Here is a 14,051-nt window from a genome sequence, read left to right as displayed (position 1 = left end):
TCACGTTCCGACTTGACAGATGATCCACAGCGACGGGGAAATCCTCATTGCTGGAGCAGTGTTGGGCTAATTGCCCATCAACTGCCCAGCAATTAGGCCTGAAAATTTTACGGCTGGTGAAAACAGGCACAGCAGCCAGTTTGCACGGCGTAAGAGCATATCCGTCAATACAAAATCTTCATTTTGGTGAAAATCCTTTCCTTTAATGGTTATTCGTTGCCTACAAAAGTTGACACTTAAACAGGATTTAGAAAAAAAAATCAGTTCATCAATGAATATTATTGCATTATATGATAACATAATTTTATTGTGAGACCTCCACAGCAATCTTACTTTCTCCATTTTTCCAAACTGGAACCAGCTGGCCTTGAACCATCTACAGCCAAGAGGATAGACAAGTGACTTGTTCCATTGGCTTTTCCATTTGAGTCGCTGGAAGGTGTACAATCTGATTGGTGCACCGGCCCAAGTGATCTCAGGTACGCTTCCACCCAACGGTATGCCCCTGGGATCCGTGAGCCACTACGCTGTGCTCAACTCTGCAGCATCTGACAGCAACTTTTCGTTTGGGGTCTCGCAATAGGTAAGTGCGCATTTGGTTCGGAGGTTAATGGCGTAATCCTTAATTACGCCACCAACTGCCAAGTCCAGCCCATAATATTAATTGTCAGAGTCGGGTGACGCCATTCAGACCCCAACGACATATTATCTGGCAGGTTGACGCCTGGTGCTGGCCTTGCCAGGGAAACCCAGCTTGGAGGATCAGTTGGCCCAGAAGAGGACCAAAAGATAACATTATTTTATTTTGTGAAGATTTCCTTGGGGGCCCAACAAGGAAACCTTTGGCCTACCCTGCCCAGGGCTTCCTGGCATCGCTTCGGATGGCAAGTCGTGGAGGTTTTAACCTATTTTATATAAAATGGTTCAATCCCATGTTAAATACGTGACAAAGAAATGTCATACATTTTAATTGTTCGCCTGTAAGTATCATTAGTAATATCTGGATTATTGACTTTTGGTCATATATATTTTCATTCGTTTTTTTTCCCAGGAAGAGACCAACTGTAGATGTTATGTGCAGTAAAATTCTGATTATTTCCTCTTCAACAGCAAAACTTACAATAAGCATTGACCCATGCTATAATATAAATAGGAGAAAGGAACACCTCAGAATGAATTAACCTTTTTGAAAGAAAGTCAGTTTTAGTTTCAGGCAGTGCTGGACTATTTTTAGATTCAAACTAAGTTCTAACATTTGCAGATCTGACGAAAGGTCATCAACCTGAAACATTAACTCTGTTTCTCTCTCCACAGATGCTACCTGACCTGTTGAGTAGTTCCAGCATTTTCTGTTGATGTTTCCTATTTCCAGCATCTGCAGTATTTTGCCTTTACAGATTTCGGGGCCCGAAATTGCCCTCCGCCCAAAACGGGGCACACCTACCGCTTTTTGGGGTTCATTACCGTCGCAAGGGATGCAGCGGTGATTAGAGCGAAATTCAGCGTTTTGGGGGGAAAAAAGGAGCGGAGCGGTATTGCAGGCGGAAATGGGCTGTTTTCAGCGGTGTGGGTGCAGAGTGGCCTTGGGAAATTCAGCTGCTGACCAATTGCTCACAATGAAGCAGCTGCTCCCTGGCCTTCTTAAAGGGCAGGTTTTGCTGCTCGGCCCTGAGCACTGAGTTTGAGAGGTGATGGCTGATGCGAGACCTGCCCCCATTTCGATCTCCTCCCCAAGCCCAGCCTCCACAATCACGGCTTCCTGTTGTGGAGTTGGAAGAGCCTGGAGCACAGTCAATCAAACACACTGTCAGCAAGGCTACTCACAATACTTCAAAAAGTCCGAGTAAAAGTTGCCGATAAAAATGCTGTTACACTTTTAAACACCACTGGCGGTCTTCAGCGAACACAGTGCGCCGACACAAAAACCTAACGTAGGCACCGTCAAGCGGTGACAAGACTTTTTCAGCTCAATTTTGCTTCCAGGGCGGGTCCTCGGCGGTGCCCGTTCTGTTGACGCACTTAAGGAGGCTTCGGCATCAGCGGGGCGTAAGTGGGGATATGCTCACCGCCGGAAACACGCATGAGGGCAATTGCACGAACGACAGCCATTCCCCAGAAACTCGGCGGCCAGTCCCCGCTGCTCCATGGCCGCCGCTTTTCAGCAGCCTTAATGAAAGGGGCAATTTCAACCCCTTAGACTTTGCTTGATGGCAACAGCAACAAATCATCTTATGTAATTATAGAATAATTATTTGAACACAGACTATAGAAAATTGTGCATGTCTTGATAATATTGCTATCCTGAATTTTTCACACACAGAAATGGTTTGTATGTTTCAATCTATTTTACAACAACAGTGACAACTTGTATTTATATAGCGCCTTTAACATAGTAAACCGTCCCAAGGCGCTTCACAAGAGTGTTATAAACAAAATTTGGACACCAAGCCACGTAAGAAATGAAGGCAGATGAGCAAAAGCTTGGTCAAAGATGTAGGTTTTAAGGAGCGTTTTAAAGGAGGAATGAGAGGCGGCGAGGTTTAGGCAGGGAGTTCCGGAGCTTAGGGCCTAGGCAGCTGAAGGCATGGCCGCCAATGGTTGAGCGTTTATAATCAGGGATGCTCCAGGGCAGAATTAGAGCACAGATATCTCAGGGTGGCAGGGGTTTGTGGGGCTGGAGGAGATTACAGAGATAGGGAGGGGTGAGGCCATGGAGGGATTTGAAAACAAGGATGGAAATTTTAAAATCAAGGCGTTGCTTAACCAGGAGCCAATGTCGGTCAACTAGCAAAGGGGTGCTGAGTGAACGGGACTTAGTATGAGTTAGGACACGGGCAAACGATTTTTTGATGACCTCAAGTTGACGTAGGGTAGAATGTGGGAGGCCAACCAGGCAGGAGTGCGTTGCAATAGTCAGGTCTACAGGTAACAAAGGCATGGATGAGGGTTTCAGCAGTGAATGAACTGAAATTTTTAAATGAACTGTGCAGATTTTAAGTTGAATAATATACTCAGAAATATAAAACTCTAGTTTATAAAAATAGAGATGAACTGGGCTCCTAGTCAGGAAAGGCAATACTGTGCATGTTTCTTACTAGATGCTATAAATTCAATAAAATAACTTGCCAAACAATACAATTTAAGTTACTTGAGCCAATGACCACATGTCTGGTATCCCAGCATCCCTGATAATCAAATTTGCCAGCTACTTCTTTGCTCACTCAGCTGTCAAATTGTCCTGTAGTAAGTTCAAGGGGGGAATAATCTTAACATTAGAGATAGGCCGTTCAGGGGTGATGTCTTCACACAAAGGGTAGTGGAAATCTCGAACTCTCTTCCCCCCAAAAGCTGTTGAGGCTAGGGGTCAATTAAAAATGTCAAAATTGTGAGTGATAGATTTTTGTTAGTCAAGGGTGCTAAGGGTTACGGAACCAAGGCAGGTAGATGGGAGTTAAGATACAGATTAGCCATGATCTAATTGAATGACGGAATAGGCTCGAGGGGCTGAAAGGCCTACTCCTGATCTTGTGTTCCTTCCTATGTTTCTATTGAAAGGTTATATGGGATCTGGCTATCTCCATCTGTAAAGATCATAAATATTGTCTACCATTGATGTGAGGAGGCATCTTTAATGACCCAGACATACCAACCCTTTTCAGAACACCCTGGAGGATTTTGAAAATCTCCCGCAGAATCTTATTTGATCTTGGATCCCATAAAACTTTCTAAATCTGATCATCTATATGGTATTTTGGAAGAAAGATTACTTTTGCATATTTCTCCTGGGAGAGTATTTTATTCCAGTTTTCATTTTTGGAAAAGTTGATGCTCAGCTGCTGTCAATGTAACGTCCTTAGTAATCAACTTAAGACTACCCATGTCTGTGTCTGAGGACAAATGCTTCATACATCAACATCATCCACTATTACGAAAATTGATTCCCTTAAGTGCCTCAGCTATATGCCAAGAAACTTCATCAGCTTTCTGGATAAGACACCACCACTAAATCAAAGTTAAATCTGGCATAAGGTAGATTGATTTTCAAAAGCGGGTAGCATATCAAACACTGGTCACAGTAGACGGAATACAGCAGTGTCGACAGCTCAGAAATCCTGTGCAAACATTATGCGGAATGTGAGCATTCATTCTGTCATGGTCAAAATGTATATTCCAGTCGAAATACAACTGTTGTAAGGCACCCCAGTGGTGCAATGCATGGCTGGACCAATAGGCTGTATCGCAGAGTGCTTCTATGCAATGAGCTACTGATTAGAGCTCAACGTCAAAAATGTAAGTGGAGGTCAGCCTCGTCCCCTCAAGAATGGAGCACAATCAAAGAATGGATCGACGTGCATCGCTTTGCCCACCTTCTTGCTGTGCGGGTTAAACAAAAACACTGGCAGAGGTCATTTGCTTGCCCCTTACCTGAAGAATAGTGCAAGGTAATAGGGTATTTAAGAGGAATGGTACTATAACATCCAGTGTACATGTTGGATCGCTCTTCATGTGCATTAGTATTTATTAGGTTAAAACAGGTTAAAGAGGTATATAGTTGTTTTGCTTTACTTGAGGGTATTAAATACTATCAGGGACAAATTTCGCGTCTGTGCTCACCCGCCCATGATTTTCCAACCATTCATTTTTCCAGACAGAAAATCATGGACTGGCAAGCACATAGTGGAATTTCTACCCTTGTGGATAAAACACTTGCAACACTGTAATCAATATGTATTGAATAAACACTTTGGGGCTGAAAATGTCCCTTTTATATCCCCGTTAGCGCCTCTGGGGGGGGCGCTAATGGGGCACAATGGTGTGTTCACCTGGGGGAGGGGGCGCCTCCGGAGAAATTGCCCTGGAGGTTTGGGAAGTGCTGTTCTGGCAGCGCCGCGCCTCGCGGTTAGCACCCTGGGCCAGCGCATAACCGACGATGACATCATCGGCGTGCACGCCGACCCCTTTGTGCCCCGAGGGAGAAATTGCCCTGCGGGCTGCGAGGCTGGTGTGGGAGGATGACAATGTCAGCTTCGCGGGTTGCAAAGCTGGCAGACATTTGCCACCGGGGCATCCCTTAAAGGGAAGACCTTTAGCACCCCAGGCCGCCATTTTTATTTGTCGGCCGACTCTTGCGTCGGCCCGACAATGGCGGCCCTCATGTCGACCGGGCCACCCTCATGCAGCCCTGCACTCCACTTTGGGTGCTGGGCTGTTGGCCCAGTCGATTGCCTCCCTGGTGGCGCAGTGCTTGAAGGGGAGGGGAATTGTAGGGCGTTAGCGTTACGCGGAGCATGCTGGCCTCCTCTGTGCAATGTTGGACTCAGCGCCATGCTGCCGCCCAGGAGCACCCCTACAAGGAAGCAGCGCACTGGAGACAGCGCTCTGCTCCTTTTGCGAGGTTCACGGCCCAATTTCGCGTCGGAGGCAGGACTTCTGGGCCGGACGCGGGAAGTCCCGGACCCGGGAGGTTACCACCCCCAATTGGGGTGAGGACAATTTCCAACCCTTACAATATATACAAGGTAGTGACCGATTGATAAGGTACTGCAAAAAGTAATGCACACAAAGCAAACGTACACCATAAAACAATTATTATTTGAGTTTATTTATGAATGCATTATTAAGATAATTAAAATGGGTCATAATTTGCTGTCAAAATAGAGGTGAGGTTAATGGCCGTTATTTATGCACAAATGCGACAGCAACTTCAGGCAAGGGCAGAAACGAGGTTAAATGCAAATATCCAAAATATCCTGTCCGAGGTGTGTCTCTCTGCCATAAGCTTCACAAAAACGGCGTCTCACTGTCTATACCACACCCTTGAAATGCATTGAATGCCATGAGGTTCCTGTATTTGCACGGTACATACTAACTAAATCCACCACAGAAAGTTAAGTCTTATCCATTTCAATCTAAATACATTTTTAACAAACGTGATTGGTAATTATTACCAATCAACTTCTCTGCACTAAAAATTAACTATTGCAATGTGGAGTCTCATTTATTCAGGTTTTAATTGTTGTTGGATATTTTAAAAATGTTAAATTTTAATTTTCATTCAACTTTTCCTTTCTGTCTCTTTGTCTTTCTCTCTTAATCCAATCTTTCTTTCCTTCTTGTACCTGATTTGGCATTGAATTCACCCACTCTAATTTACACTTCCTTCTTAGTTCTTGCGCTGTTAATTTCCCAATCCTTTGATCTGATTGGTTAAGGTGATACACAGTTGCTTGTCCTGTTCACTCAGGTCCCAGATGCCTGGGTTCCCTCGCTGCGCTGTTCTGCTTGCACTTTCAGCAACATGCCACGCAAAAATTTTAAAAACCTAATCATGCAAGGGCAAGTCTAACTAATGGCAGACACCATTAGATGCCTTGCCACAGCACATTATGGCCTGATATTTAAATTTTAAGATCATTTTTTAAGATTTAAGATAATTGGCATAAAAGCCGCAGGGGAGATGAGGAGAAATAATTTTACGCAGTGAGTTGTTATGATCTGGAATGCGCTGCCTGAAAGCAGATTCAAGAGTAACTTTCAAAAGGTAATTGGATATTTACTTGAAAAGGTGAAATTTGCAGGGCTATGAGGAAAGAGCAGGGAAGTGGAACTAATTGGATAGATCTTTCAAAGAGCTGGCACCGACACGATGGCTGTATGGCCTTCTGTGTAGTATCATTTTATATATGGACAATAATTTACTCTTTAATAAACAGTTAAATAGTACAAGTAATTATTTGAACTTTTTGTAGTATTTTATAAATGTTGTCTCAAGTTGCACATCACATCTGGCAGCATATAATAGATTACAGTCACACATTTGAAACAAAAAATGCAGTTTTTTTATAATTAACATACAAATATAAAATAATCACCCATCACTCGATACCAAATGCAAATGAAGAAATTGTGATATTTCAGGGCACCATTATTTGTTACATAAATTTTGAATGGTGTGCATTTGTATATGCAATGGCTAGCACACATGATTTGGTATGATGTGATATCCCAGGACAAATCCTGTGAATTTCCACTTGTATCCTGTGTAGTGTTAGTTGCCTCCCAAGTACCATAATTGGATAAAAAGTTCCAGCAGCAGTGAAAATGCTGCTTTCTATGCAGGTGTAGGTGATATTAGTTCACTTGCCGTACATATGGGCCGATTCATTCTCTCCGTTTCATTACCTGATCTCAAGAATCTAGTTCTCAGTTCCTGGGTGGGGGGAGGTGGGGTTGTGGCAAGGTGTAGAAAATACTCAGCAGACACTATGGATTAAGCCGTTTATTCTGAGGTAGAAATTTAGCAACCAATAAAAGTGAAGCCCAAGTGTATTAGGAAGAATTTCTTCCTGAGTGAAGTAAGTTCTAGGAATTAATGTTGAATAAATTATTTACATAGCAGAATATATTGGGGGAGAAATCCGCATGGTTTGCAACTGCCGTTAGCGCCTCCGAGGGGCACTAATGAGGCGTGAACCATTTCTCACGGCGGGGGGGGGGGGGGGAAGGGGGCACTACTGGCTACCGCGAAATTGCGAAGGAGTTAGCGGAGACACAAAACCAGTAACACTGCGCCCCAGGCCGCTGATTACGTCATTGCCGTGCGCGGCGACCCCTTTTCACCCCACGGCGGCCTGTTTTCGCCCCCGCGGCGGAAATTGGGCAGCACCACTCGCAGGGCGAAAGTTAAAGGGGAGGTGTGCACTGCCATTTTGTGTTGTCCTCCAACTTACCGGTACCAACCTCCGTGTAGACTTCTGCGGGGTCTGTGCCGCGACCATGCAACCTGGCACTACGTTTCGGTGCCATTCCCGGTGGCCTAGTGCAGGCCCCTGAAAACCCTGCAGAGCTCGGAGCATGCCCTCCCCTTTAACGGAAGGGGAGGGCCCTGGAGTCGGCGTAGGCGTCACATGGCGAGGACGCGTGGCAGCCTGAGTTGCGCCCGCGAGAGGGAGTGGAGCGCCCGGCACTGCGCTCCACTTCCTCTCGGGGGCGGTAACCCCAATTTCGCTTCCGGAGCGGGGTTTCTGCACCGGGCGCAGAATGTCCCGCCCCGCAAAGGTTATTGGCCCCAAATGGGGCGATACGCAATTTCGGCCCCGTTATATATCACAGAATAACAGAAGAGATATTAGTTAAGATGCATACAGATAGGGTAATAAAAGACCATTGTCTCCATCAAACCTGCTCCTTCCAGACATGGTACAATCTCATACACCATTGATGCAGCACCTGGCAATCCAACCTCATGGCAGATGCAAAAGAAACACAGATAAAAACAATTTCTGACTATGTGTGTTAAGTAAAATGAATCACGGACAGCATACTTATGAGCCTCTATATATATATATATATATATATATATAAAACATTCTGCACCACAGCATGAAGCAGTATGGCTAATGTATTAGTTGGAATATTGAAATTACATTTCACCTTTCAGAATTTCTGGGCCAGGTTTTATAGTCACCATGTTCATTGACATTAATGTTAGCACTAATGGTTTTTTTGGCTGCACATAATGTATTTCATCACTATAAGTGAATATTTAAATTGCGTTAATTGCTCTTCTGGGAAACGTTCACACTGCCGCTGCCGTGTGTCTTTAGTACTGGGAGGAATAGACACAAAAAATGACAGTGGGAGTTCAATTTACCCCAATCAAGTATAAGCACTTTTCTTAAGGAGCAGAAAACAGCATAACACCTCTGCAGAATCCCTGTTCCCAAAAGAGATCAAGCATTCACATCTTTTTTTCCAGGAAGAATGTAAGAATTCCGATGAATTGTCTCTAAGGCGGCATTATCGCCATTGCTAGGCTGAAGCTTTTGCCTTGCTGAAAATATTTTTATATATCAGCAGCAATTACTGTGAATCTTTTACCTTTGTTTAAATCTTTAATCCTGTTAATTTCTCCCCTCCCCTCACCTGACTGAGCTAAGGTTTGTTGGGTGCCCGGCACCCCCAGTACCTTGCCCAAGTGATCATTATTCTTGTGGGAGGCTTGACAGTGTGGTTCTCAGTACCTGAAGTACAGCATGTTGGCCTGGGTGGGGGTTGGGGGGGGAAAGCTACTCAGAATCTGATGTGCGCAGCACTCCTTAGTTTGGGTCCCAAGGGTTTGGGTGCATACAGCCTGTGCTCACACTACTCCACCCTTTGTTGCAGGACCTCCTGCCCCATGGCCACAGCAAATTGTGTTTTTTTTATACAGGCCATTTCTTTAACCACAAATCTGCACATCTTTAAGTGCAACTGCTGGCATCTAATCACCCGCTGCTCATGGCTCTCCCTGCATGTCATGCACTGCGCACTTTCAAAATATTTGAAACAGGTTGCCTCATATTTTGGGGAAGATCAATTTGGAGCCTTGCAGGTACATTCAGTGCCCGGCACTGTTATAGCAGGACCACATTATCAGTCCCATTGATTCCTGGCAGCCTATTCAGCGAAGCCCAATTTCACCCTCAACAGACAACCACAGATGCACACTTCTCAGCTGTGGTCAACAGATAGCAATCAGGGGCAGTGCCCCTGGTGATTTTCACCTTCATAACTCAGGGATACCAGGATAAATTATAGCACCCCTACCACCAACCACCTCAGTAACAGAATGGGGATTGAACCTGGCTCCTTTCTGTTCTGTATCACTGAGCTACTCATTAGATAGCTTCACTGAGCCATTAGAGAAGCCAATCCATTAATGTTGATTAGCATTTTCTTGAAATGTAACTCTGTTTTATATCTTTTGAGAACAACAAGGAAGTAACTGAAAAACTGCTGTTATGGGTCAGTTTTTGGCTTCACTGACTAGGTTGTAATCTAATGGGGTGGATCACCCGGTCTTTATAGAATCCACCTGATTTTAATTCCAGACTCTACAAAGGTGCCTGCGATCTGCCCTGCCAGATTACTAGGTTACCCAGACGGCGAAGGCAAAAATCCACCCCTTTAATAGGAGATACTATTCCCCTTTTCTTAAGGGCACAGTGAGATAACAGCAAACCAACTCTATAAATGTCAGAAAGTACTGTCAAAATTGAAAATAAATTCCATTCTAAATGCCTTCTAAATGATCATAGCTACAGAATAACAGAGTGAGGGAAGAAGGCAATGACTAAATCGATAATTAAGCAATGTCAGAAACAAGTCCGTATCTCATAACTGTGAGGGATGTGTGAGTTACAGATTTTCTAGGATCACAGAGCGAAGTATTTCCTTGGATCATACTGCTCCCAGGTCAGTTAGCACGCAGGTGATATATGTTGGTCCAGTTCAATCATTTTGAAATTTAATTAGTGCTGACTTTTCTTGACATATGTGTGGCAGACAGACTAGCTTTAATCTATTTCTAACATTTTGTGATTTAAAAAAAAATAATGCACTTGAACCTTCAATGATTCTTTCCATTACTATTACAGCTCAGAATATACTGCATGCATTTCCTCTAGACATAAGCTACCAGCAGCCATGTGGAATATAATAATGCCTTCTAATACTAGTAAGTATTGATCTCAATTGATCGAGACTGGTGCAATATGATTTTATAACTATTCACAATAAGTGATCTATCACTGTTCAAATATCACAATGTAACTCCTTCAAAGCTGTTATTATTTCTGCCTCCCCCGCAGAAGGTAAAATATTATCAGACAAATGTATGCATTTCCAACATCATTATAGGATAATTGGTACATTCTTCAATAGATGAAGAAGAAAGGTGTAATTGGTGACTGCATTTAGCAACACAGTGTTCTGGAACAAGGCAGCTTGTGATCTTGTAACTTGTTGATGATGAATTTATATCGTTGGGTGTGGCCATAGGAAAGGCACAATGACACTGACATGATATCTTTCACAGAACTACTTTAAATTGTCACATAATCAGGTATAACACTGCTGTCACTGTACAGCCTTCAAATTTTGTTTAAAATGCCTACATAACACACCACTAAAACACATCAACAGATCAAAGAATGAAATAAACTTACATATTTCAAAACATTAACCAGAAAAATTAAAAAAAATCCATCACTTCACCAGTTGCAATCAATCCCACTATCCAATCCAGAATAGCAAAAATGTGCTTAATCACTGCAGGTAGTGTCTCTCATTGTGCAACAATATGCATCTCTCCCATTTCTTTATTTCTTCTTCATTTAAGTAACTGTTTTAAAACTAGAATCACTTTAAAATTGCTCACTTGTTGCAAATACAAAATGGCTCAGTCGTGTTGTATACATTTAGATATTTGTAGACCTAACTGTGGATAACACATTTCTATTTTTGCCCCTTATGTGTTATTCAATCTAGATCCCCACATTTAACTGTAATATAACTGCAGAATATCTCAGTGGTGACAATCTGTTGCCACCTTGCTAGTATTTGTTCCTAAGTATGAAAGGCACGTTGAGTTACGATGACCTTTTGCATAAATGAAGGATGCCAGGAACTCAGTATTATTAGTAAGCAATTCTATTTTTCCAGAATGGACAATCCACAACCCTCAATTAACACTGCGTGATGATCTTTATTGTTTTCTCCAACAGAACAAAGTAAAGGAAACCAAGCAAATAAAGCTTCCATTAAAAATCTCATCCAAAGACTCTTCCAGTGTAGCACTTCCTTCAGTGTAAGATCTAGGCCAAAGCTTAAGCCTAGATTGGAATTTGAACATGTAACTTTCTAAGTCAGAGGAAAAATATTACCAGTTTAGACACTATAAGAGGACACCTATAATATGACAGAAGTAAAATATCTTAATTGCACATAACTAGAGTTCTTATTTTTTGGCTGATATATCTGCTCCGTCTACAGAGAAGGGAGCTAAACATGGTGTTCAAAATCTGAAACTATTTTTCCTCTCATTTTGAATTGATGACAATTCCTTTCAAAAACAAAGACTCTCCAATCAACTGCCTTTGCCATTAGCCAGTTGTACCAGTAATAGGTGCATCAACAAATGTTCCCCACCCACCACGCCCTTCCAGAAGAACCATCACTAACAAAAACAGATGATCTGTCCAAACTGAAATGCCTAAATGAACATAAAATAACCTAAATTAAAATGCCGAGGAGCCCTGGTTGAATGAAGCAATCGAGCCTGTGCTGCATCCACCAATCACAGAAGACTTCGAGCGCACAAGTGGACACCAGGTCGCTTATTCGGGACTTGTACCAAAGGTCAAAACATGGTCAAGCACTCCGATTGAAGTTCTTGTCTTCAGCTAGTATGGGCATGATCAGACTGTTGTTATTTTACAAACATGTACAATCAGTGTCATGTATCTCACATTAGTGTATATAACTGTATCTTACCATGCTATACATGACTGTAACTGGATATGACCTGTAACAATAAGCATACGTTACCACCAGGGGTGCACTTGCAGGAGACACTCCATACCTGTCCCACTGAGGTATATAAAGGGAGGTCTGAGGCAAGTGCAGCACTGGAGAGCTGGAATTAAAGGTGCAGGTCCTGAGTGACCTTGACTTCAGCATGTGTCTCGTGTAAATCAGTACATTAGAGTCAGGACTTAACAATCAGGGTCAGTAAAACGACTCTGTAACAGCTGCTTTTGACGTAGGAGCTACATGCAGCTGTTTGGGAAGCTTGGAGAAGAGGGATTTAACCCGTTTGATTTTTTTTGTTGGTATAGGGTTAAATTACCGTTTGGAATGCGCGACAATGAATCCGGGAACTGTCCCTTTAAGAGGCTGTGTTGTCACGACTGTGATCATTCTCAGTGCCTATTTCTGTGCAACTGATCCACAGAGAATTAATATTTCTGTCACACAGGAGGGTAGTCTGGTGCTGCCTCATGCATGCGGGTGATCGTATTCCAGGCTCGCTGTGAAATCCCACCCTCAGTTAGCACAAACTAAAGCAGCAAGTCTCTCTCAACAGTCTGCCAGTGCCGCTCCTGGCCGGCAGGGGGGGAGATTCGAGCAACTACGTGACTGGCCGACAGCGAGACAAACTTCAGACGCTTCTCTCCTCCCAGGGAGGCATCGAGACAGCAACTCTATGGAGAACAAATGCCGCAAAGGTGAAACCCTGCTGGGGAACTGTTCCACATTTTAAGCAGTCACCTGTATCAAGTATGACAGGATCCTGCTCCCGTCCACAGGGGGTTCGCTTTCTCCATCCCATCCCACCTCACAGGCTCATCCCCAGCCTGGGTTTCCTCGATAAAGTGAATATTTGTGTCTTTTGACCGTAACACGGACCATCCTGGTTGGCACGAGTGTTGCAGCACAGATTTCGCTCCAGACCGTCTTTCTCTCTGGCGATGAACGGTGCCAAAAGCCAAGAAGGCGACGTGCACGAGTGGATTTCCATGATAGCAAACCGAAAGAGTCGGGCTAACCTGACACGACAGACCCTGCTCGCTGCAGCAGCAGCAAAGGTCTGCACCAGCCGCGATTCTGCCTAGCCCTGAATCTCAACGGCACTGCAGTTTAACAATATAACACACCCATCCGAGCTAGATACAAATACCTGCAACACACATACACCAGTGATTTTCCATTCTAACCAACCATATATATATATATATAGAACAAAAATCCATCCGCAGTAAAAGTCATACAGAGAGAAGCCGCTTACACCAGCACTGAGCGAGAAGCTTAATTCATAAACACTTGCAGATGAAGGTTACAGACAAGTGGGCTTTCTATTTGCACGCACACTCCTGGCTGAGTCACTCACCTCGAGTGGACATGGCTGGGATGAGCTGTTGTTTTTTTTGTCGGAAGGGCTGACACTGCACACGGCTGACAGGTAGAGAGAGGGAGGGGAGCAGCGCCTCCCGGGGATCAGTGCACTGCCGGTGGCTGGAGCAGGCAGCTGGTACTCGGCGCGGCTGCGTGTCCCGGAACGTAAGGTGCGTGGGCTAAGCAAATAACAAGTGCAAGAGGACCAGCAGCGGGTAAAGGGGGCACCTCCTTTTGCACAGCATCACCCAGCACCAAACAATCGTGCAGATCACGCAGCAGCAGCCAATCCTGCACAGCCCCCACCCACAGCCTTCTCGTTCATGTCAATCCGT

General features: G+C 44.0%; 1 protein-coding gene across 1 annotated transcript in view; it reads right to left on the bottom strand.

The window, feature by feature from the left end:
- Positions 1-13,744, bottom strand: part of ablim1b (actin binding LIM protein 1b) — a 569,062-nt gene extending 555,318 nt beyond the window's left edge. Inside the window, exon 1 of the mRNA XM_070876584.1 lies at positions 13,712-13,744. Coding sequence (XP_070732685.1) covers positions 13,712-13,724 — 13 coding nt within the window. The 5' untranslated portion in view covers positions 13,725-13,744. The remainder of the gene's footprint in view (positions 1-13,711) is intronic.
- Between the last annotated feature and the right edge of the window lie 307 nt (positions 13,745-14,051).

The sequence above is a fragment of the Pristiophorus japonicus genome, chromosome 3 (genome assembly GCF_044704955.1).
Source record: "Pristiophorus japonicus isolate sPriJap1 chromosome 3, sPriJap1.hap1, whole genome shotgun sequence".
NCBI classification, from domain to species: Eukaryota; Metazoa; Chordata; class Chondrichthyes; family Pristiophoridae; genus Pristiophorus; species Pristiophorus japonicus.
This window is presented reverse-complemented; position numbering and strand designations above follow the sequence as displayed.